Source organism: Gekko japonicus, unplaced genomic scaffold (genome assembly GCF_001447785.1).
Source record: "Gekko japonicus isolate JY-2015 unplaced genomic scaffold, Gekko_japonicus_V1.1 scaffold88, whole genome shotgun sequence".
Classification (NCBI taxonomy): Eukaryota; Metazoa; Chordata; class Lepidosauria; order Squamata; family Gekkonidae; genus Gekko; species Gekko japonicus.
The window spans coordinates 1,527,985-1,549,604 of record NW_015160209.1 but is presented as its reverse complement, the minus strand read 5'-3'; the positions used below and the strand labels follow the sequence as shown (position 1 = coordinate 1,549,604).

The 21,620-nt window shown below is 41.1% G+C and overlaps 1 protein-coding gene across 1 annotated transcript; it reads left to right on the top strand.

Moving 5' to 3' along the window:
* Window positions 1-2,756: 2,756 nt before the first annotated feature.
* Window positions 2,757-21,321, top strand: MCMDC2 (minichromosome maintenance domain containing 2). Its single transcript, XM_015408932.1, has 14 exons — window positions 2,757-2,856; window positions 2,960-3,090; window positions 3,184-3,243; window positions 4,036-4,231; window positions 6,821-6,943; window positions 9,773-9,880; window positions 11,563-11,691; window positions 13,976-14,213; window positions 14,476-14,681; window positions 15,038-15,204; window positions 17,140-17,319; window positions 17,776-17,918; window positions 18,464-18,573; window positions 21,155-21,321. Exons 1-14 carry the CDS (start codon window positions 2,757-2,759, stop codon window positions 21,319-21,321), a joined length of 2,058 nt encoding a protein of 685 aa, XP_015264418.1.
* Window positions 21,322-21,620: the final 299 nt, after the last annotated feature.

Sequence of the window (21,620 nt, the reverse complement as noted above, 5' to 3'; positions counted from 1 at the left end):
TCTCTTGAGAGACATTCTAGAGTGCTTCACAGCTGACCATCAGATATGCAGTACCCAATGTGAACTTTCACAGATGTCCCAAAAAAGAACCACCCCATCACAAATAAACTTCACTTTTAATTATTTAATTGATGCATGTGTTAGCAACACCTATTATCGATATTGTGGACAAATAATGTGCCTTACATTGCTAGCCAACTGTAATTCTGTAAATGTTGTGTGGGTAGTTTCACTGGAGCTATTTGTTCAAACAGAATCAAAAACAAAAGATCATACATTGGGAACTCTGATGGTGAGACTCCAGAAGAAAATAATTTTGCACAGAAGCAGTCCTAAGCTAGGAGACTTTACTCCTCCATTTATCACACTTGCTCCTGCTGCTGTTCAACAAATGTTTCACTTGTTATACGGCAGTTTGATAAACAGGGATCTGTCCCCGCCTTTTGTGAGCAGGCTCTGGTTGTATCAGTGACTCTGTCTTATGCCCACTTATGCTTCTGCATGCACATTGCTGGATCCAAACCCATGGCTTGGATCCATCCAGCTTTTTAAATGATGTCAGTGGCTATATTAGGGATCATGGGATTTGCATAGACAAAAACATGTGGAATGAGGGCTGTAGTAAAGAGGGGGTGAGACTGAGCAAAGGGGAAGGATACTGTGGATGGAGGAATCATAGTTCTTTTTCTGTCTATCTGCCTGTCAACAGAATATGTGTTTACAGTTTCAAGCCATCGTTTACAGAGACACCACAGTCCTCTATTCAGCGGAGGATGCTGAGTTGCTTTTATTCCTTCCCTTATTTATTTGGGAAATGTGTATCCTGCCTCTCCGGAATCCTGTTCTGTTTTGTATGTGACGCAGGGCTCTTTTTGTAGAAAAAGCCAAGCAGGAACTCATTAGCATAATAGGCCACACCCAACAGCAAAACTCATTAGCATATTAGGCCACACCCTGACCGCACCACCCATTAGCACATTAGGCCACACCCCATGTTACCAGAAGTGTGGTCATCCAGCCACACCCACCTTTCCCTTCTTATTCTGTTTACCTTGTTTGTTGTCAAAACCCAGGGCTTTTTTTTTGTAGCAGAAACTCCTTTGCATGTTAGGCCACACACCCTTAATGTAGCCAATCCTAATTAATTTCTGCTATTGGGTGTGGCCTATTATGCTAATGAGTTCCTGCTGGGCGTGGCCAACTCAGGAGCCAGCCGGAACTCCGTTCCTGTGCGTTCCTGCCCAAAAATAGCCCTGTATGTGAGTGGGAGCAGGGTCAGGGTGGCCTCATAGAGAGGCATGCCCATATTACTATGTGTTGGTTGGCTCTTTCCATATATTACTGACATAGGACTCAAACTGATGCTTGACATGGGGACATTGCCAACATATTGTTTCATGTTTGGTTGTCAGTGATTTTACTATGGTCTCCAGTGCAGTTAACTTTTGCCATTTCCCCCTATCTGCTGATATAGGATAGTAATAGCTATGCTAGTATTGTGCTGTCATCAACAGCACACTAGCATCTTGGAGCTTAAAACTGGGTTGTTTCCCTAAATACAAATTATGATAGATAATAGAATCACACAGAGTTGAAAGGGGCCATACAGGCCATCTGTCCCAACCCCCTGCTCAATGCAGGATCAGCCTAGAGCATCCCTGACAAGTGATTGTCCAGCCGCTGCTTAAAGACTGCCAGTGAGGGGGAGCTCACCACCTCCCTAGGCAGCTGATTCCACCGTTGCACAACTCTTACTGTAAAAATATTCTTCCTAATATCCAGGTGGTACCTTCCCGCCCTTCATTTAAACCCATAATTGTGAGTCCTATCCTCTGCTGCCAACAGGAACAGCTCCCTGCCCTACTATTTTATTTTATTAATTAATTAATTTGTACCCCGCCCTCCCCGCAAAGCAGGCTCATAAATCATAAAATGCTGATGTTTCATTAATTGCTTAAGATGGCATCCTGAAGGTGGCATCCTGAGGAGTGCCTACAAGGTCTAAACAATTTTTCTGCTCAGTGCTCTTCCTAATATGAGCAGCGGCACAGGCAGGATGTCAAAGCCAAGGGCCAGGGCTCTATAGTTAAAATTATTGATGGTAATAGTGGTGGTGGCTCCTTAATAAAAAGGCTGGTGGAAGAGCTCCGTCTTGCAGGCCCTGTGGAACTGTAACAGATCCCGCAGGGCCCTGATCTCTTCCGGGAGTTCATTCCACCAGTATGGAGTCGTCACTGAAAAGCCCCTGGCCCTGGTGGTAGCAAGCCTGGCATCCTTTGGGCCCGGGAGGGTCAGTCGATTTTGTGACCTCGACCGTAGTGCTCTCTGGGGTATGTATGGGGAAAGGCGGTCCCTCAGGTATGTCGGACCCTGGCCATATAGGGCTTTAAAGGTAAGAACCAGCACCTTGAAGTGAATTCAGTATGCTATTGGCAGCCGGTGCAATGCTTTCAGCGCAGGCTGGATGTGCTCCTGTAAGTGACAACCCTTCAAGTACTTAAAGAGAGCAATCATATCCCCCCTCAGCCTCCTCTTCTCCAGACTGAACATTCCCAAATGCCTCAGCCTTTCCTCATAGGGCTTGGTTGTTTGGTTTCAAACATCTCAAGTTCAGTTCTTCTTGGAAAAATTCTTAGATATAACATTGCATATCTATTTAAAGTATTGATTCTACTTCTATCATTGATTTTTCACAGCAATATATTATTTATCTATGATCTAAGAATTTGGTAAGGAAGCAAACCCATCGAGAGAACATGAGGCCAAATCTTCAGAAAATGAAGGAAGTTGCCTTAACTTATCTTGACAGGAGTGGTGGCCTTCAGAAATTTGTGGAAGACTGCAAACTATACAATGGTGATATCTAGATTTTTTAAATGTGTATATTGAAAGAAAAACCTTACTTAGTTTAAAGGAATATATAGGCTATAGCAACACTTATGACTGTTTTCTCTTCCAGACTCAAAGCAAAGTTATGCTGTCTTTCGGTTTCTAATTTCTGTAAATCCATCTGATATTGCTGAGTTGGATGCTACTCTTGGAAATTCTGTCCTACATGAGCCTCTGAAGGCCACAAAGATTTTTCAGACAGTAAGGCATCTGATATGTTTAGAGCCAACAGAAATGTATTGACTAATTTAAGCCACAATTTTCTTACAAAGTAAATTACATTTTGAATTCCAGGTGTGTTTTACAGCTGTTAAGACATTGACACTAATTCAGCAGCTGCAGACTGAGGCTCAGGTAAGGACCTGCTCTATTTGTCAAGTTCTGATTAAAGAACAGTTATAAAAATATAGTTTCCTTCATTTATATTTTTAGTTAGATACATTTCCTGAAACACATACCCAAAGGCAAAATTTAACCACAGGATACTGTGTTAATGCAAAATTAATTCCATCACACTGAAAAGACAGAGCTCCCCATCTACATCCATAGTAGCTCCACAGTTCATGTTTGGAAGGGGGTTCACGTCTGATGTTCGTGTCAGAGGTAGCCCTTGTGTCAGTGTGGAATGGCACCCACATAGACAGAAGCAACTAGCATTGCCAGGTCCCCCCTGGCCTCTGGCAGGGGGTAGAGTTCCCAGCTCCAGGTTGGGAAACTCCTGGAGATTTGGGGGTGGATCCTGGGGAGGACAGGGACCTCAGCTGGATATAATGCCATAGAATCCATGCTCCAAAGCTGTCATTTTCTCCAGGGGAACTGATCTCTGTAGTCTAGAGATGAGCCTGGAGGACGGCATCCTTAGATGCAACAGCTATATGGAAGCAACCCAGGGTTGTTGTTTGGATTACAGAGAGAATGGGGTATGGCCACTGAGGAACAGTGCTATATAAATTCCAAGTACTGTTATGAATTTATTGTCATGCAGCCATTAGACTACTTATGGTACCACCTAAGCAAAGTGACATCGTTCTGAGTGCGTTCAAGACCTGAACTTAGAAGGGTCTAGCTCAGTTTAGGGAGGCACTGTCAGTGGCTGTATTTAAGCATAATTCTTAATTGCAATCTTTAACATATTCTTCTTTTTAGATGAACATAGTACTGAAACTTACACATTTGCCATCCCTGCCCTGTTACACCCTGAGTCTTTGCAAATTTCCATTTGATTACACATCTGAAAGATTTTATATGTCAGAAGGAATAGTGATTGCAGTGACTGCTGTAACAAAATATACACAAGGTGCAAGATTTGTTTGTTCTGAGGAAACATGCCCATTTTCTGAAGGTATGCCACTCTGGAAACTTGAACCCAGTTTTCTGTAATTCATTGAATAATAAGACCATATGTTACAATACTTGTATTATTTTATTATTTTCTGACATAAAGTTTTATATACAGTTTATTATAATTGTAAAAAATGGGATTACAGAATTTGTTATTTTGTCAGCAAGGCTTGGATGTTGGGGTGAAGAAAGAAGGAGAAGCAAGGTATATGAGTAATTATACAGGGGGACAGATTCTAATACCTATGGGAAGATAATTAGTAGGGTGAAAAACTTAACTCACATCATCATTCAAAATATTACCCTAACCTCAGTTTGGTTTCCATATTAGACACTGAAAATGTATGTTATATTGCTGACATTTATTTTTTATATGATTTTATTATATTTCTTTTGTGAACCATTTTGAATGCCCTTATTTGGGTAGAACATAAGAACATAAGAGAAACCAATGTTGGATCAGGCCAATGGCCCATCCAGTCCAACACTCTGGGTGTGTTCAGACGGCTCTTTAGATCTGCGCGAGACATGAGTGCCTCATGGATTTAAATGTAATGTCCAGACATCAACATCTGGGAAACGTCTGTCTTCCATGAGCATCCCGTTTTGTCGTGCTTCAGAGCCATACTAAAAAGGTACTAGTTTAAAATCTGGAGTTTTTGGTTCTGACGGGCCAATAGCAGACTTGCCCCCATCTGATCGTTCCAGCGTGCAATTAAAAAATGGCGCCCGTTCGGGATGGTCTGACATCAGACCATTCCAAACGGGTGCCATTTTTAAAAAATCTTGATTCTGTGCACCTGGTCCTGCAGCAGCTGATAAGGTACAGGTGCAACCAGGAAGCCTGCCTCACTCACCTCCGCGGGTGGCTCAGCTGAGGGAACGGCTCCACAGGGACTTAGCCACCCGCTGCCGAGACGCGCGCTGGCAGGGAAGGCGAGCACCAAGTCCTGAGTACTAGCAGGAGTGGCACCGCTGCCATGGGAAGCATGGCCAGAGGGCTATATAGCTCCTACTCAGGACTGGGCTTCCCATGGAAGCAATGAGTCCCCTCTGTGCAGACCTCGCATCCACTTCTGGCTCCTGTTCTCACACCCCACTCTTGCTTGGATTTCCTGACTACTTGACCCCTGCTTCAGACGACCACTCTCTCAGACTCTTGATTCTTCATAGGGAAAATGTTCCAACCCTTTTATCATTCTAGTTGCCCTTTTCTACGAGTTTTCCAGTGCTATATATCCTTTCTGAGGTGTAGTGACCAGAACTGCAAACTGTATTCCAAATGAGGTTGCACCATCGATTTATACAGGGGCATTATGATACTGGCTGATTTGTTTTCAGTTCCCTTCCTAATAATCCCTAGCATAGTGCTGGCCTTTTCTATTGCAGTTGCACACTGTCTTGACATTTTCAGTAAGTTATCTACTACAACTCCAAGATCTCTCTCTTGGTCAGTCTCCGCCAGTACGGACCCCATCAATGTGTATTTATAGTTAGGATTTTTGGCCCCAATGTGCATAACTTTGCACTTGGCCACACTGAACCACATTTGCCACGCTGACTCCCACTTACCCATACTCAACACATCCCTTTAGAGTGCCTCACAATCCTCCCTGGTTCTCACCACCCTGAACAATTTAGTGTCATCCACAAATATAGCCAATTCACCACCTACTGCCAAATCCAAATAATTAATGAACAAGTTAAAAAGCATTGGACCCAGTACTGATCCCTGTGGTACCCCACTGCTTATCACCTTCCACTGTGAAAATTGCCCATTTATACTCACTCTCTGTTTCTTATTAATTAGCCAGTTTCTGATCCACAAGAGGACTTGCCCTTTTATCCCATGACTATTGAGCTTACTTGGGAGCCTTTGATGAGGAACGTTATCAAAAGCTTTCTGGAAGTCAAGGTAAACAACATCTATTGGGTCCCCCTTGTCCACATGTTTGTTCACCCCCTCAAAGAACACTAACAGGTTAGTGAGACAAGATCTTCCCTTACAGAACCCATACTGAGTAGTTTTTGTTCAGAATAGAAAAGCAGAATAGAAATAAACTTAAGTATGTTAATAAATTGCATGTTGGGGATATTTGGGCTATCAAGAACATACAAGCATAGACAGCTTCAAGAGGGGACTGGATAAACATATGGAGCAGAGGTCCATCAGTGGTTATTAGCTACAAGGTATAGATGGAACACTATATCTGGGGCAGTGATGCTCTGTAGTCTTGGTGCTTGGGGGGGCAACAATAGGAGGGCTTCTGGAGTTCTGACCCTACTGGTGGACCTCCTGATGGCACCTGGGCTTTGGCTACTGTGTGACACAGAGTGTTGAACTGGATGGGCCATTGGCCTGATCCAGCATGGCTTCTCTCATGTTCTTATAAAAAAACGTTTTTGTTTTCCCATAGTGGATTAACACAACCCAAAGTGAGAAATAGGATCACAATGTCCATTTTCAGAGGTTATAGAGATTATTTACTAATCCATAATAGTGAAATGAAAATAAAAAACCAATCAAGTATCAGCTATTATCAACTGTTAAGAAAACTGAGTTTAGTAGTCTATTGTCTGTGTCTCTTAGGGTTTCAATATATACGAGTACATACTCCCGGTGCTACAGAATCCGCAACAGTGAGGAATGATTTTGTGTGCGGTTTATGTTCTTCACCACTGCAAGAGGACATCAAATATCGAGTACTTGGTGGTAAGAATTATATACTTTATTAATTAGTTGTAAATGAGAAAAAATCAACTGCCTTATTCATAGTGAAGATTGTTACGGAGCCCTAAAAAGAGGAGAAGGGTGGAAAAGGAAGTGCAAAATCTTTATCAAAGGGTGAACTAGATCTGAAAACACTTTTAAGTAAATTAGGAAGGTAAGTATGGTATGCCCAAATAATTAACTCAATAACTAAAGTAAGGAAATGTTCTATGACTGCAAAACAATGTGAGCAGTTCTAAAGTGAAACTTTAATACCTGAATCTAGGAAGTCCAATTTATAATAAAATATTAAAGCATATGCTTGGCAGAAGCAAAGTAGAATTTCGAGCATGTCCAGAAGAGGGCAACCAGGATGGTGAGAGGGTTGAAATCCAAGTATTATGAGGAAAGGCTGAAAGAGTTGGAAAGAGAAGGCTTAGAGGGGAGGGGACATGATTGCAGTCTTCAAGTATTTGAAGGGCTGTCATGTAGAAGATAGCAGATCTATTATCCCTTGGTCCGGATTGCAAGACTAGATCTAATGGGTGGAAATTACAACGGAGTCGTTACCGGCTAAATATCAGAAGAAACTTCCTAACTGTAAGAGTGGTTGAGCAGTGGAACAGACTGCCTTGGGAGGTGTTGGATGCTCCTTCGCTGGACGTTTTCAAGCGGAGATTGGATGACCATCTTTTGGGTATGTTGTAGGGCTATCTTTCGGCTATGCTCCTGTAGAGTGCAGGAGGTTGGATTAGATGACCTGCAAGGTCCCTTCCAACGCCAGCATTCTATGATTCTATAATTTAAAATCATTTTATTGTTCCACATATATTCCTTTTCTTCTAGGCTTCTCTTAGGGCATAAACTATCCAGTGCTTTGACCCATTTTTATTGGTGAAAACCACAGATTAGAATTTTAGATGTTAAACTACTTAAACATCCAGATCAAGATAAATTGTCTTATCTCAAAAAAGAAAAGAAAAGATAAATTGTCTTATTTCTTGGGACAGTCAACAAGGTTAGGAGCATTTTTAAACCTGGAAAATAAAAAAAAAGTCTGACTTGAACTGGTGTGGATCAAGAGATGAGTCGCCATGTTAATCTGTCTGTAGCAGTAGAAAAGAGTCCAGTAGCACCTTAAAGACTGACATCTGAAATCACTCCACTTTCCAATATATAGGACAGACGGACTCACATTCTAGCTGTATCTGAAGAAGTGAGCAGTGACTCACGAAAGCTCATACCCTACCACAAATTTTGTTAGTCTAAGGTGCTACTGGACTCCTTCTCTTTTAAACACTATGGTCAGGGGCCCAACATCGTTTGACTATCTGGAAAGCCAGCCATTTAATCTTTAGTACTGCGAGCACTTTATTGCTGATTGTTAATTTATGTAATGAATTAGTATGTGTTTTATGTAGTTTTAAATTTTTATGGTTATGCCAATTAGGTACATCGTACCGCTTTGTTAGCCGCCCTGAACCTGTTTGCAGGATGGGCAGGGTATAAATATAATAACTAAATAATCACTGCATCTGAACCCATGTATAGTTCTAAGGGTGCGTTTAGATGGGCAGCGAATCCCACCATTATGCTGGCTCAAATTTGATAACAGTCTTTTAAATCCATCCTCGCACAACCAGACATCCCCCGGGGAAATCGCCTTACTGCGTGCTGCTTCCACTGTGGATTGTCTAGACGGCGTCCACTGAAGTTTTTTAACTTTTTGCACATGCATATAGGCGTGATATTATGACCGTGTTTATCCGCGCATGCGCAGAATCAACATTTTTTTTAAATGGCACCTGTTCGGGATGGTCTGACATCAGACCATCCTGAATGAGTGCCATTTTTTAATTGCACGCTGGAATGATCAGACGGGGGCAACTCCGCTATTGGCCCATCGGAACAGAAAACTCCAGATTTTAACTAGTACCTTTTTAGTACAGCTCTGAAGCGCGGTGAAATGGGTTGCTCATGGAAGATGGACGTTTCCCAGATGTTGATGTCTGGACATTACATTTAAATCCATGAGGCACTTGTGCCTCGCACAGATCTAAAGAGCTGTCTGAACGCACCCTAAGTCTACTTAATGATGTATCTCCAGTAGCTCCTACTATTTTGATTTCAGCATTTTTTCAACAACAGGTGTTGAGCTCAAATAGACTAGGACTTAAACTTCAGAGTGCATGTTGTTTTAGAAAGTACAGTGCCATCATAAGAACACTTTCCTGGGAGTAAGCCCCATTGCATAGACTTGAGTAGGATACTGAATAGACCTGTTCAGGACTGGTCTCTTGAAATCTCCCCTAAATATGAACAATCTGGTTTTAGATTCAAATTTCTGCTAATAAAACCTTAACACTTCTTTTCTGCTGCAGCTCCTTAAAGCCATATCTAAGTGTTGAGAGTTTCTGAAATGGCATGGGATCTCCTGCATGGGGCTGCAGCTGGAGGAGAGAATCTGCATAAATCATGTCTCCCTCCTTTACACCATTAGAAGTGCCTTCCAGTCACACAACAAGCATTTTGGATCCCAGCCCTAATTTCTCATCTCTGTCTTGAAATTTACTAAGCAAAACAAAATCATAATTGTAAAATAGCTATCCTAAAGGACCCCCCCCCCACATACACATGGCTGAACAAAATGAAGGTGAGGAAAAACACTGGCGTGTTGACAGGGTGAAGGGGGGATGGCTGGGACAAAACTAGTATGTAGGTGAGTTTAGGATGTTGGGAGTAAATATGAAATCGTGTAAGTTTTTATGAGACAAATGGCTTGAGCAAGACTTTGGTATGCATTCACATTAATGTTCTTCTTGCATTTTAAAGATAAACAGATTGTTGAAATGATTGATATAAAAGCGATGAGTGCTTTTCAAGGATTTTCCAGCAGTAAAAAACATTTAAGATTTCAGTCTTTCACTGTTTTCCTAAGAGGTAAGTTTTGAGGTAACTTATTCCTTGATGGAAAACTGTGGTATGATTACAGACATCACAGTTGACTGTATTGTGCAAAGTATTTATTAATTCACTCCACTTATACCTCACCTTTCTCCTCAGTGGGGATCCAAAGCAGCTTACATCATTCTCTTCTCCAGTTTATTCTCACAATAGCCCTGTGAGGTTGGTTATGCTGAGAGTTTGTGACTGACCTAAACTCACCTAGCAGCTTTCCATGGCAAAGCGGGAATTTGAACCTGAATTTAACAGATCCTAGTCTGACAGTAACCACTACATTACACTGGCTCTTAAAGTAGCATTTGATTGGAATCAGACTTTTGTTTCCTGTATGTACCCACATGTGAATCAAAGTGCTGAAGTAATGTTTAGTTTTGATGTCCATCACATTAAAAGAGGAACTCATCTGTTGTTAGCAAACAGAAATAGAATATAAAAATTGCATAAGCTTAGGCCTCTCACGGTCTTATTTCTTCAGTGGTACTTTTTTCTTGTAATGTTACTTCCTCCTTTTTGTTTCGTATGATCCAGTTGTACTGTAATTGCTTAATGGTTTTATAACATCCTTCCTCAATCTCGTTGTTTTCTTAGTTGCGATCTCTGCTATCCCTGGTTTCCAAAATTCAGCTAAACAGAAGGTTTTATCAAAACCCATACCTCTGCTTTTCCTTTTGCTTTTAACTGCCATTTCTTCAGTCATAATACATTTTTTTTGTCAGATTTCTACCCCACCCTCCCAGCTGAGATTTTCTCCTGCATGTCCTACAAACGTCCTAAACCTGATGTGGTTTGTTCAATTTGTCTTGAAATGCTTTTTGTAGAAAAAGACCTATTGTAAGACTTTTTGTTCAAAAGATTTTTTTTTTCAAGATTTCAGAACAGATGACTAATGATTTGAACATATGCTTAACAATTCACAAGACAAGGTGGAATATATGCACACAGCTGAAGGAGGCCACTTTGTGGTGGAAAGTGTAATTGGAATTGGTCATGTGAATTCATCCTTGGAGCCAAAGCCTACAAATGGACAAAGAGAAGGGGAAGGGAGGAGATGACCCAACCATCACACAGTCAACTACCTATATTCAATCTGACTATCAAACTATATGTAATTCAGGGGATCCCTGATTTAAAAACTCCTGCATTTGGGGTGGTGGTGGGGAAAGACCCTAAAAGCTGTTGAGTGAGATTTAGATCATTGCCACGTCAAGAGGGTGTTAACCCTCCCACCAAATCATTTTCCCAATGCAAACCTTTAGCTCCAGATGATGAGCCAGTATTGCAGTGGTTATCAGGCTAGAAATCCGAGTTTATCTCCGTTCAGGGGCCAGTTGGCCTAACCCATTTCACAAGGTTGTTGTGATGATAAAATTAACCATGCATACAGCCCAGAGCTACTTTTAGCCTGGTGGTCTATCTGGTCACATCTAGTATGACCCTAAAGGTTAACTTTTGTAATGAGATGGTACTGAAGCACAGAATGGTCATGCAGATAGAATAACAAAGTGCCATTGTCTTTCTATCTTTCAAACACTTTAAAAACCTGGCATCAAGGTTTTCTGTGACTTTTACATCTGATTTTATAATCTGAACTACCATAGAAATCTAGATACATTGTCTTTATTAGAAAAGAAATCCACATGTCTCTTTATTATTTATAGATGAACTAGCGAATAAAATGAAAATAGGGAATAGGTACAAAGTTATAGGAATTCCAGTCTGTATGCAAAATGGCTCACAAGTCACAGTGTGCCTAGAAGCCAACAGTGTGCTGCTCCCTAATTTCAGAGGTAAGTCAAGAGAAGGGTGAATGAAAACAGATGTGCCTATGGATAGTACCTGATGCAAAATGTCAAATCTGCTTTCATGAGTTCTCATTCACTACGGGCTGAGTAAATCATTAGTTTGGGGGAAGAGTTAAAAAAAAACTTTAGGACAATGATACTTAGTGGCTCAAGAACAACATGTGGCTCTTCTGGCACCATTCCCCAAATGTGGCACCTGCCCCATGTTCCATGTGGGCCAGGCCATTGCCCTGTAGGGTTTGTGGTAGTCAGGTTTCACACCTTGAAACAGCCACCACCAGCGGGACTGAAGGATGGGTAAACAGTGAACTTTCCTGAGCTGTGGGCCTTGTGCCAGAGTAAAGATCCCATCCTCTCTGGACCCCCCCCCCCTTCTTCGCAGCCTCAACAGGCGTATCCCAACATGCAGGCAGCTGCTGCTGGGAGGACAGCAAGCTGGCCAGAGAGTGGTGCCTTGACAATCTCTGCTGTGCTTCATGCAGAGGAGACAGCAGGAAGGTGGAGAAAGAAGACTTTCCCCTCACTCCTGATACGCAAGGTCCAACAATGTTAGGTAAAGACAATTCTACCTGTACAGAGGTACTTTGGTAACTTAAAAGGCTACATTTAAATATTTAATATTTACAGGGGTCATTTCCTGCAGGAGCGCATAGGAGCAGCTCCGGCAGTAAAGAGCCCAGGGGGCGGGCACATGCAACAAACCCCACCCCCTACTCCCAGCCAGCCCTCAGTCAGAGCAAGCAGCAGCCAGGTAAGCTGCAGAGCCCCCCGGTCCGAAACAGTCCAGTGGCACCTTTAAGACCAAGTTTTATTCAGGCAAAAGCTCTCCCTCCTCTGCGACGACAGATCTGCACGTCTCCCCCCCAATAGCTAGCAATCCAAAACAGTCCAGTGGAGCCTGAGCGGTGGGTGTTGCCTTCTGACACACTTCCAGTGATGTCAGGGGGTGTGGCATATGCAAATAAGTTATGCTAATGAGTTGTGCTACTGAGCTCCTGCACCTCTTTTTCTACAAAATGACCCCTGAATATTTATACTTATATTATGGTATGTTTGGGGGGCTGGTGCACAGGGCATGCCAGTGGTCATGTCACGTGGCTCTTTTGGTTGATGGTAATTGCAAATGTGGCTCTCCGTGGATTGCAGAGTGAGTATCACTGCCTTAGGGGTTTTGCTTTCTCTGTGTATGGTAACTGATTTGTTTCCTATTAATTTAAACTCTATAAATTAGTATTAGAATATTCAAACTTTTTTCCTTTGTCTTTTTCATTCTCATATTTCATCTTATTTATATACTTATTGGATTTGAATGTATAATTTATACAAGGTACTCAGCATTCTAGAAGATCACAACCTTACAATTCAGCTTTGTCTTATTTCAAAGTGAAACAGCAGACAGAGAGTGCCCCCTACCTTTTAATTTGTGTTCTTACAGCATTTAAATTACTTTTCACATCTGAGGTTCAAAATCAGCCAATAATGTAACTGTAAAACTGAATCTGGCTAGGAAGCTTTTACTAACTGTATTAATAGCACCAATACTAATGGTATGTTATTGATGCTGTGGTTGCTTCACTTCTGTATTTATATTGTTAACTGACGTGTGTGTTTTGTACTCAAAGGGATATATGGAACTTTTTAAACAAAATGAATACAGCGTGCACTTAATAATATGCATAAAATCTATTTTTTTTTTTAAAAGGTAGCTGATTAATTATGGGCCAAGTCAGTATCTAGTCAATCTGGACAATTGATAATCTGGTTGTTTTGCCACTCTCTTAGGCTGCCTGTCAATGCATAATGAGATTTGTAAGTTTTTAAAACTACCTTGTTGTCTGCTGGAGGGGGAAGCTGAAAAGGTAAGAGTGCTAAAATCAGCTTTAATACAGCTGACTACACCCACAACCTGGCAAAACCAAGATGGTCAAGTAATTTGAAACCTTGTATCTCAATTCTAGCAACATTGCTAGGACGAATTTCCTAGTTGTGGCTTGATAACTACAGTCTTGGGTTACAGTCCTATACCTTTTCTTGGATGCAACTCCTACTGAACACAGTTCTAAGCAAAGCTGCATAGAACTGATCTGTTAACCTCAATTTAAAAACCCCACCACAAACAAACCTAAAATGTGATATTTGCTCCTCTAGCCCTGGAATTAACTAAAAATTGTGGATATTGATTGTGAAACTGAATATATCATTTATTTAAAATGCTGCTGCTATGTTATTTAGATTTACAATTCTCTCTTGGCTTTTTTTTTAAAATCAGACCCTTCTTGCATCAGTGAAAAGTTTAAGTATCTGCTTGCTTTAACTTCGAATTCATGTTGGAGATTTACAGCTGTTATTGCTGACAGTTTTGCTTCCCAAGTCCTTCCACCAGGCATTTATAACACTCTCAAACTGGCCTTATTGTTAAGTCTAGTACAGACAAATGACAGAGAGGAGGCAACAGCAGAGTACCTGGATCTTTTGGTAGCGACAAATGATTCTTTAATATTAGAGAGGTAAAGTGGATCTCTTTTGTATTAAGTGGACTACAGCTGCCCTTTTTGGATGGTGTACTTTTTAATGCACATGTAAACTACCCTGTTGTTGATGTAAGATTACATTTGTCACATACTTTGTTTTAAATGAACACAAGGTAAAAACAATGTGTATGTTTCTTTACTCTGAGGACAGAATTGGAATGCAATTATCAGTCTGGGCTACATTTCTTCCCCCCAAAGCACTGGAGATAACTCTGTTATCTACTTTCCTGTCCCCTAGACTTCTGAATTACAGTGTATGCCTTGTGGCCCGGGGTATAAAGCACATACCATCTGGTGAAGTTTTTCCTACTGTATCCAAAGATAAACATGGTACTGGAATTGCTAGCATTCAGGCTGGTAGTGCTTTGCTAGCCAAAGGTGGAATCTGCTTCATAGGAGAATTATCTTCGTATAAAAAGGATAAACTTGAACAGTTGCAGTCAGGTAGGCCAGCTGGAAATTTTATATATACCTAAATGCTGAGGCCACATTGAATGAAAACTTACTTCAGTTGGCCAAATGCATTTTGTTTTTAATGCTTTGATACCCCAGGGTGAATCTGTCTGTCACTAAGAATTATTTTACCTGTATTTATGGCATTCTGAAAAACAAATGCAGCCTATGAAACACTGTCTTCATAACTGTTGAGATACATCAACAACTTGCAGAAACACTGTATTTTAAACATTGCATGTGATCCCCCTGAGATTCTTAAAAAATAAGGATGTTATGTATTTATTATACAAAGCAATATTTATAGAGAGATTAAGTACAATTTGCATTGATTTGTTTAACTTCAGTGTTAGAGTGCAGAACTGCTACAGTATTCATCCCTGGAAAGAAATATGGAGAAGATATTGATCAGCAAATTTCTCTTCCAATTCAAACCAGTTTTTGGTCATTTATTGATGTAGATTTCTGTTCCAGAAAGCATATGCTAAAGGATGATACTCCGATTGGCCAGATAGTAAGTCATATACTAATGAAATATAACAGTAACTGCAAATACCTAACAGTTTTCAAAGGAGCTTGTAACGATATGAGCTTATGTTTGTATTTCTGTATAGTGGTGATGCTGCTTATGTGTGTCTCTAGCATGAATACCTATGCATTATGTATTCAGGGATTGCTGTATGTTGTGTGTTGCTTTGTTCTGCATCTCATGCTTGCCTAGAAATAGGCTGGCCTGGGCCTGCCGTTGCACATACGGACCATGTGCGTCCCTGGAATGTATCCCATGACTCTTTGGGATGGAGAAGACACCGCGCCATTGCACCCACTTGGAGAGCTGTGGAAAATCCCCAGCGAACCCCGGCATTCTTGGAATGGAAAGAGCAAGTGACCCTACTCCCTTAATCTGGTTTGGAGATCTAAAGACAATAGCGTTTATGGCTTTGGAGCAGGAACCAGATCTGCAAATCAAGAGGTGTCCATGGGAACGGAAGATTCACACCTTGCCAAAAGGCACCTTTGATGTAGGAGTAGGATCTGCATATTGCCACCACCCCTTAGGAGAGCGTCATCCCCTTCGTCATCCCCTCGTCACCCCCTCTTCATCCAGTAGTGATAGTTTAGAGGACGGGTTTGATAGTTTATGGCTGGATAGCACATGCCCCAAAAAGAGTTTATTTAAGGAGAAACTCTCCTTTGTCTCTCTGGTTAACCCACCTTCCCCATAGCAGTGCACTAAGGTGCTACAAGTGACTCTACTACTTAAGTTCTCCGGGAGTCGCGACCCAGAGAGCTCACACGTGGTTTGGCTGGTCCTACCTGTGTGCCTTGGAGTTGACAAGCTGCTGCTTTCGGCTGCCCAGCGTTCCAAGGAGGAGAGTTCTTCCTCAGCTGGACCTCAGATGAGTATAGCCGTGCCCCATTGTGTCATCCCCATTTTGATGCTTTTGTTATTTTCTATGCTGTAATTGTTCTGATGTACTTTTGTAACTAAGGAGCTTGTATGAAATTGTATGATTCCGATTTTGTATGACTGCAGAAACCTTTAGTAAAGACAACATTTATTTAAGGATTAGCGTGTTGTCTCACTTCCTGGGATATAGCGAGCGTCTCATTGGCCATCTGACCTCTGTATAGACTGGTATAGAACTTACGCACAGCCACAAACACCCAAACTTCCTTGGTAGATAACTTGGATTGGGTCTCCAGGAATTTCCTGGAGAAGTTGGCATAACAAGCTGCGGTGGCTCAAGTGGTTAAGACGCTGAACTGCAGGCTGTGGAAGGTCAGTAGTTCAGCAGTTCAAGACCCGGGTGCCGCATGACGGAGTGAGCTCCCACCTCTAGTTCCAGCTCCTGCCAACCTAGCAGTTCGAAAGCAAGAAATTGCAACTAGATAAATAGGTACCACTTCGGTGGGAAGGTAACAGCGTTCCGTGCACCTTGGTGTTTAGTCATGCCGGCCACATGACCACGGAAACTTCTTTGGACAGCGCTGGCTCTTCGGCTTTGAAACGGAGATGAGCACCGCAACCCTAGAGTCGGATTCGACTGGCTTTCGAGCAAGGGAACCTTTACCTTTACCAGTTTTCAAAGGGACACCAGCTGGTAACCACTAGTCTATCAAGGTCACTGTTGTGTGCTCTGACTGGCAATTGCTTTCCAGACATATAGGTCTTTCACATCACCAGCTACCAGATCCTTTTAATTTATCCGGGACTGAACCCGGAACCTTCTGCATGCAACACAGACGCTTTATTCCTGAGCCAATTCCCAGCCTAGCTTTAAAAATGTACTTAATTGCCTCAGTCATAGAACCTATTTTAAGTCAAAGTTTGACTTAGTAGGACTAATATGCATCAGTGGATAAAATGAACTTTCACTTTTTCATGCCCCGCAGTGCATGTCATTTTTATTGTTTGTTTAAAATATATGTTTGTTTATATCACTAGGATTTAAATCTGACTCCAGCCAACCTTATAGATGCTTTTGGACTTTTGATACACTGCACTGAATCATCACTTTGCCATTCAGTGCTTCCCATTGTAAATTTCATTTTCAAAAAGGCTGTTGATCCAGAAGAGACATCTTATGTGGTGTCCCAACAGTTCAAAACACAAGACTATGAGGAGGTAATTGTATACTGTGTATGATGCTAAAAACCCCAACCATGATTGGTAACTTACCGTTGCAGTAATTGTATCTCAAACATTGTGGTGGTTTTGAAATTAGTCACGTTTACTCTTTTGCTTCCTATGAAGCCTATACAATTTTGTTCACTAACTTGCATAGCTATAGTCAACTTTCTCCATTTCCAAAGTGACACCTTTGACAGATACTTCTGAAAGATAGCAGTAGTTTGCATTTATCAATGTTAATTCTTAGATGGATTCACCAGTTTAAATTACTTCAAAATGATTACAGGCAAAGTCTGGTTATGTACACCAACCGATTTAGTATTTTTTCTGAAAGTGCTTTAGAAAGTACCAATAGCACAAAATTAATTCTGAATAGCAAATATTTACAATGTTAAAGATTAAAAGTTTTCCAGATTCATAAATGATTGAAATGTTTTTCTTTTCTTTTAGTTCCTCGCTTTTGCTAAGAATTTGCATGTGGAACTTGGTTCAGAGGCAGAAAAACTTATTCATGGTTACTACCTAGCAAGTCGCAGAGTAAGAACACATTCCATTCATGGATCAGATCTCTCAACAGCTGCACTAAAAGTTTTGTAAGTTTAATTTGCAAATTATGTTAAGTAAATTTACCTAAAATGTTTATGTTCAAAATCTAAAAATATATGTAACCTGCACAAAGGTTTTGTTCAAGTAGTTGTGTAAGAGTAAGGTGGGACTGCCCTATCAGGGGTTGTAAGCCAAACTTCCTAAAAGCTAGGAAAGAATAGGGGATCTGCATTTACCATCATTTGTATATACTTCTTTTAAACATGTTAGTTGCAGAAGACAAAATGATTATGCATCTTTAGTTTTGTTTGGGAACATTCCTGAGCACTTTCCAGAAAAACATTTGGAATGTGATTCAAGGAATGTATTGGATTATAAAATCCTGTTTCATAAACTTAATCAAATATTTTTGTTAGGATGGAACTATGTATTATATTTAGTTCTTGGATAATTTTAAGATTTTTTATTTTCCAAACATGGTTGTTACTTAAACTATAATGCAAACAAATGCAGTGTGTGCAGGAGAGGAACATTAAACATGCATGTGTAACATTATGTGGACAAGCCAAATTTAGACATGTTTGTATTTTAGGATTTCATTGTCTGAAGCACATGCTAAGCTGAGTTTAAGGACAAAAGTACTTGAAGAAGATGCCTTGATTGCTATCTTATTATATGAATCATCTCTCACTTTAAAACATGGTAAAACTCACATTTTATTGTCAAAATTAGGCCTCTCTAAAAGTTCATGCAAAACCTCCGGTACTGCCTACTTCTTCAGAATCAGGCCAGCCTCCTCAGACATTCTTTCATATCCTACTGGGCTGCAAGTTCTCATTGTCATGAAATGAAACCCTGGACTTACCATGAAGGCTCGCTTTGTTTGAGGAAGAGGATATTCTGGAACATTTGCATTCTCTCCTACCCATCATCCCTGGAGGCAGGAAGTAGACTAATCTTTCAATGGGTTGTGCCCATTACCCTCAGTTTGGAGACTTCTGTAGCTCTTTTTGTAGCAGGTACTCATTTGCATATTAAGCGACACACCCAATATGTAGCCAATCCTCCAAGAGCTTACAGTAGCTCCTGTAAGAAGAGCTCTGTAAGCTCTTGGAGGATTGGCTACATTAGGGGTGTGTGGCCTTATATGCAAAGGAGTTCCTGCTACAAAAAGAGCCCTGTAAAAGTCTCTCTGGGTTACTCTCCCCTAACCATTATGAAACATTGCAACAGTCATTGATGGCAAAACAATTGACCACAACACAATAACAATGGGATAAATAGGAACAAAATCAACATTTAGAGGCAGTAGAAAAGATGGTGGTTGATGCCCCCCCCCAATTTAATGCAATCATTGAATGTTGTCCATTGACTCCTCCCATAACAGGCTGGGTCCAAAATGTCCTTCTCTTTCACTTCTGCTTGAGGACAGGACAACATTCTGGAACATTTTATTTATTCACTTCATTTGGGATGTTACCAAGCAGTACATACAAATAGGGTGAGAACTCAACTACCAAATGAACAGAGAAGAATTAGACCAAAGGTCGCATCTGCCAAGGCCATGGAGTCCAGCTTACAGTGATCGACAAATGTGGACAGATGCCCACATTGCAGCTTTGCATATATCAGCAATTGAAACATTCATCTCAAAGAATGCAGATGTTGCTACATTACAGACTGGACAGTTTGAGTCCAGTGGCACCTTTAAGACCAACGAAGTTTAATTTTGGGTATAAGCATTTGGGTGCATGCATGCTTCAGACCAACATGGCTACCCACCTGAATCTACCATTACAGACTGAATGAGCAGTAATGCCTTCTGGAACTTCTAGAAGGTATGGTGAGTAAGTTATTGAGATAAATTCTCTAATCCATTGGCTTAAGAGTCCCTTTTGTGACTTTCTTCACTTTGATACCCAGAGGGTAAGTCATAAACTGTCAGAATGGTGGTAAGGTCCAGTTCTCCTAATATAAATTCAAAGGATTTAAACACACCCACACACTAAGTTTACAAGACCTGAGTAAGGCTAACCATAGAATATTTTGAAGGTAATTAATCCATAGGGTCTCCTTAAGTTGGAAGCTGCATGAGGGCACTTAATACACACAAGTTAGTAAACAAAAAGCACACTAGAAAGACAGCCTGATAGCTCTGTGGGGAATAGAACACCCCCCCCCCCAAAGCTTCTTCCTTGCATGCTCACAGGGGAAGCATGAAGAAAAACTACAGGTGGTGGGGGCACTCCCTTCCATCTAGAGACAGAAAGATCAGTCTACTCCATGCCTGCAGGAATGATGGGTAGGAGAGGACCCACACATTCCAGAATGACCGCCTATTCTCAAGCAAAAATCTACCTTTAATATGGAGCAGCAACAGCAAGTCCCATCTCACTGGCAAGCTGATATGTATAACTGACAAATATTTGCAACTGACAACTTACCCCTACCCTTTAAAAAGTAATGAAGGATGCTCACTGGGCTTCCATACATGGTACCCTTTTGTGAGTTACAATGGCTGTGATATATACAACAAAACTATGTATTCTGAAGAAGCCCCACCCCACTGAACTTAAACACCAGTAATTCTCCCAAGAGTTTCACTTTTGCCCAAGGTGTGAGGTTATCTGTTTCTTGTGCATAGACCCCATTTCTCTCTCTCCCCCCCCCGCAGATTTACATAAAGGATATAAAAATGGCTTATCTCTGGGATTCCTCACCTATGGCCTCTTATAGGTTTTACAGGAATCCTCTGAGCTGCTTCACACAATTAGGTGTCAGTACTGGGCAGCCAGAATACATGGTTTTGATCCAAAGGTACCCCCTGGCACGAGTGCAAGACATTTCAGCTTACATGGAGAGGCTGGGCATCCCTAATCCTCACCAGTTTTCCCTCCTGGCTGCAGGCCCCTGTATCACATCCCACGCCATCCTACTTCTCAGGCCTGGCTTTTGGTGATGAGGGTGCAGAGAGCAACAACACAAAGTTGTCTTCTGTAAGAGCACCAGCCACAGCTATCAGGACCCAATTTATTTTTTTTGTGTAAATATTGTTCTTGGATACTTTTAAAATGAAAGAGCAGATATGTTAAGCAAGGAGTTGCTACCAACTCACTGGAAGATTTGTCAGCACCACATGTCACTAGACTAGGGTCCCTACGTGTCAAACTTCCATATAAATATGGCAAATCCAAGCACACTTAAGCATCTTTGTAGTGACTGCATCCTTCAGTGAAACAAATGTTGATAATCGCTGAAATCTGATTTTAATTTTTCTGTACAGGTGCCTCTGTATTTTGTGTGCCACCCAATGCCATTTTCCCATTTGAACTCAACAGTGAGAACTCTCTGGCTCAAAGGGATGTTTATCTTATGCAGTGTCATCAACACCTGAGGCAATTCATTGCCACATACGGGCCTGCAGCACATGTTCTCAGTAGTGAAGATTAACACTCCGCTTAACAGAATTGCAGCATATGAAAACTGGTGATTTCAGGGTAATGTGAAATAGAAGACCGGTACAAAAAAGACTAAAATTTTATTCTAGTAACAGTATTCCATCTTCAGTACTTTATTTTCAGCATGAAGAGAAATAAAAGCACCATTCAAAAATGTCTGTTTTTATCAGTAGTTCCATTCAACAGATAAGAAAATGCAGCATTTATATTACAAGTCATACAAGTCCCTCTATATCAGAATTTAACAAAAATATAACCAATGGCCTGAAATCAGGATATGGAAAACAGGAG

Bases quoted from the DNA above. Each gene is read 5' to 3' on its own strand.
- MCMDC2 (XM_015408932.1), top strand. From the start codon at position 2,757: ATGAGGCCAAATCTTCAGAAAATGAAGGAAGTTGCCTTAACTTATCTT. The intron at 6,944-9,772 runs GTAAGAATTATA...TGCATTTTAAAG, and splicing joins CAAATATCGAGTACTTGGTG to ATAAACAGATTGTTGAAATG. The intron at 15,205-17,139 runs GTAAGTCATATA...TTATATCACTAG, and splicing joins ATACTCCGATTGGCCAGATA to GATTTAAATCTGACTCCAGC.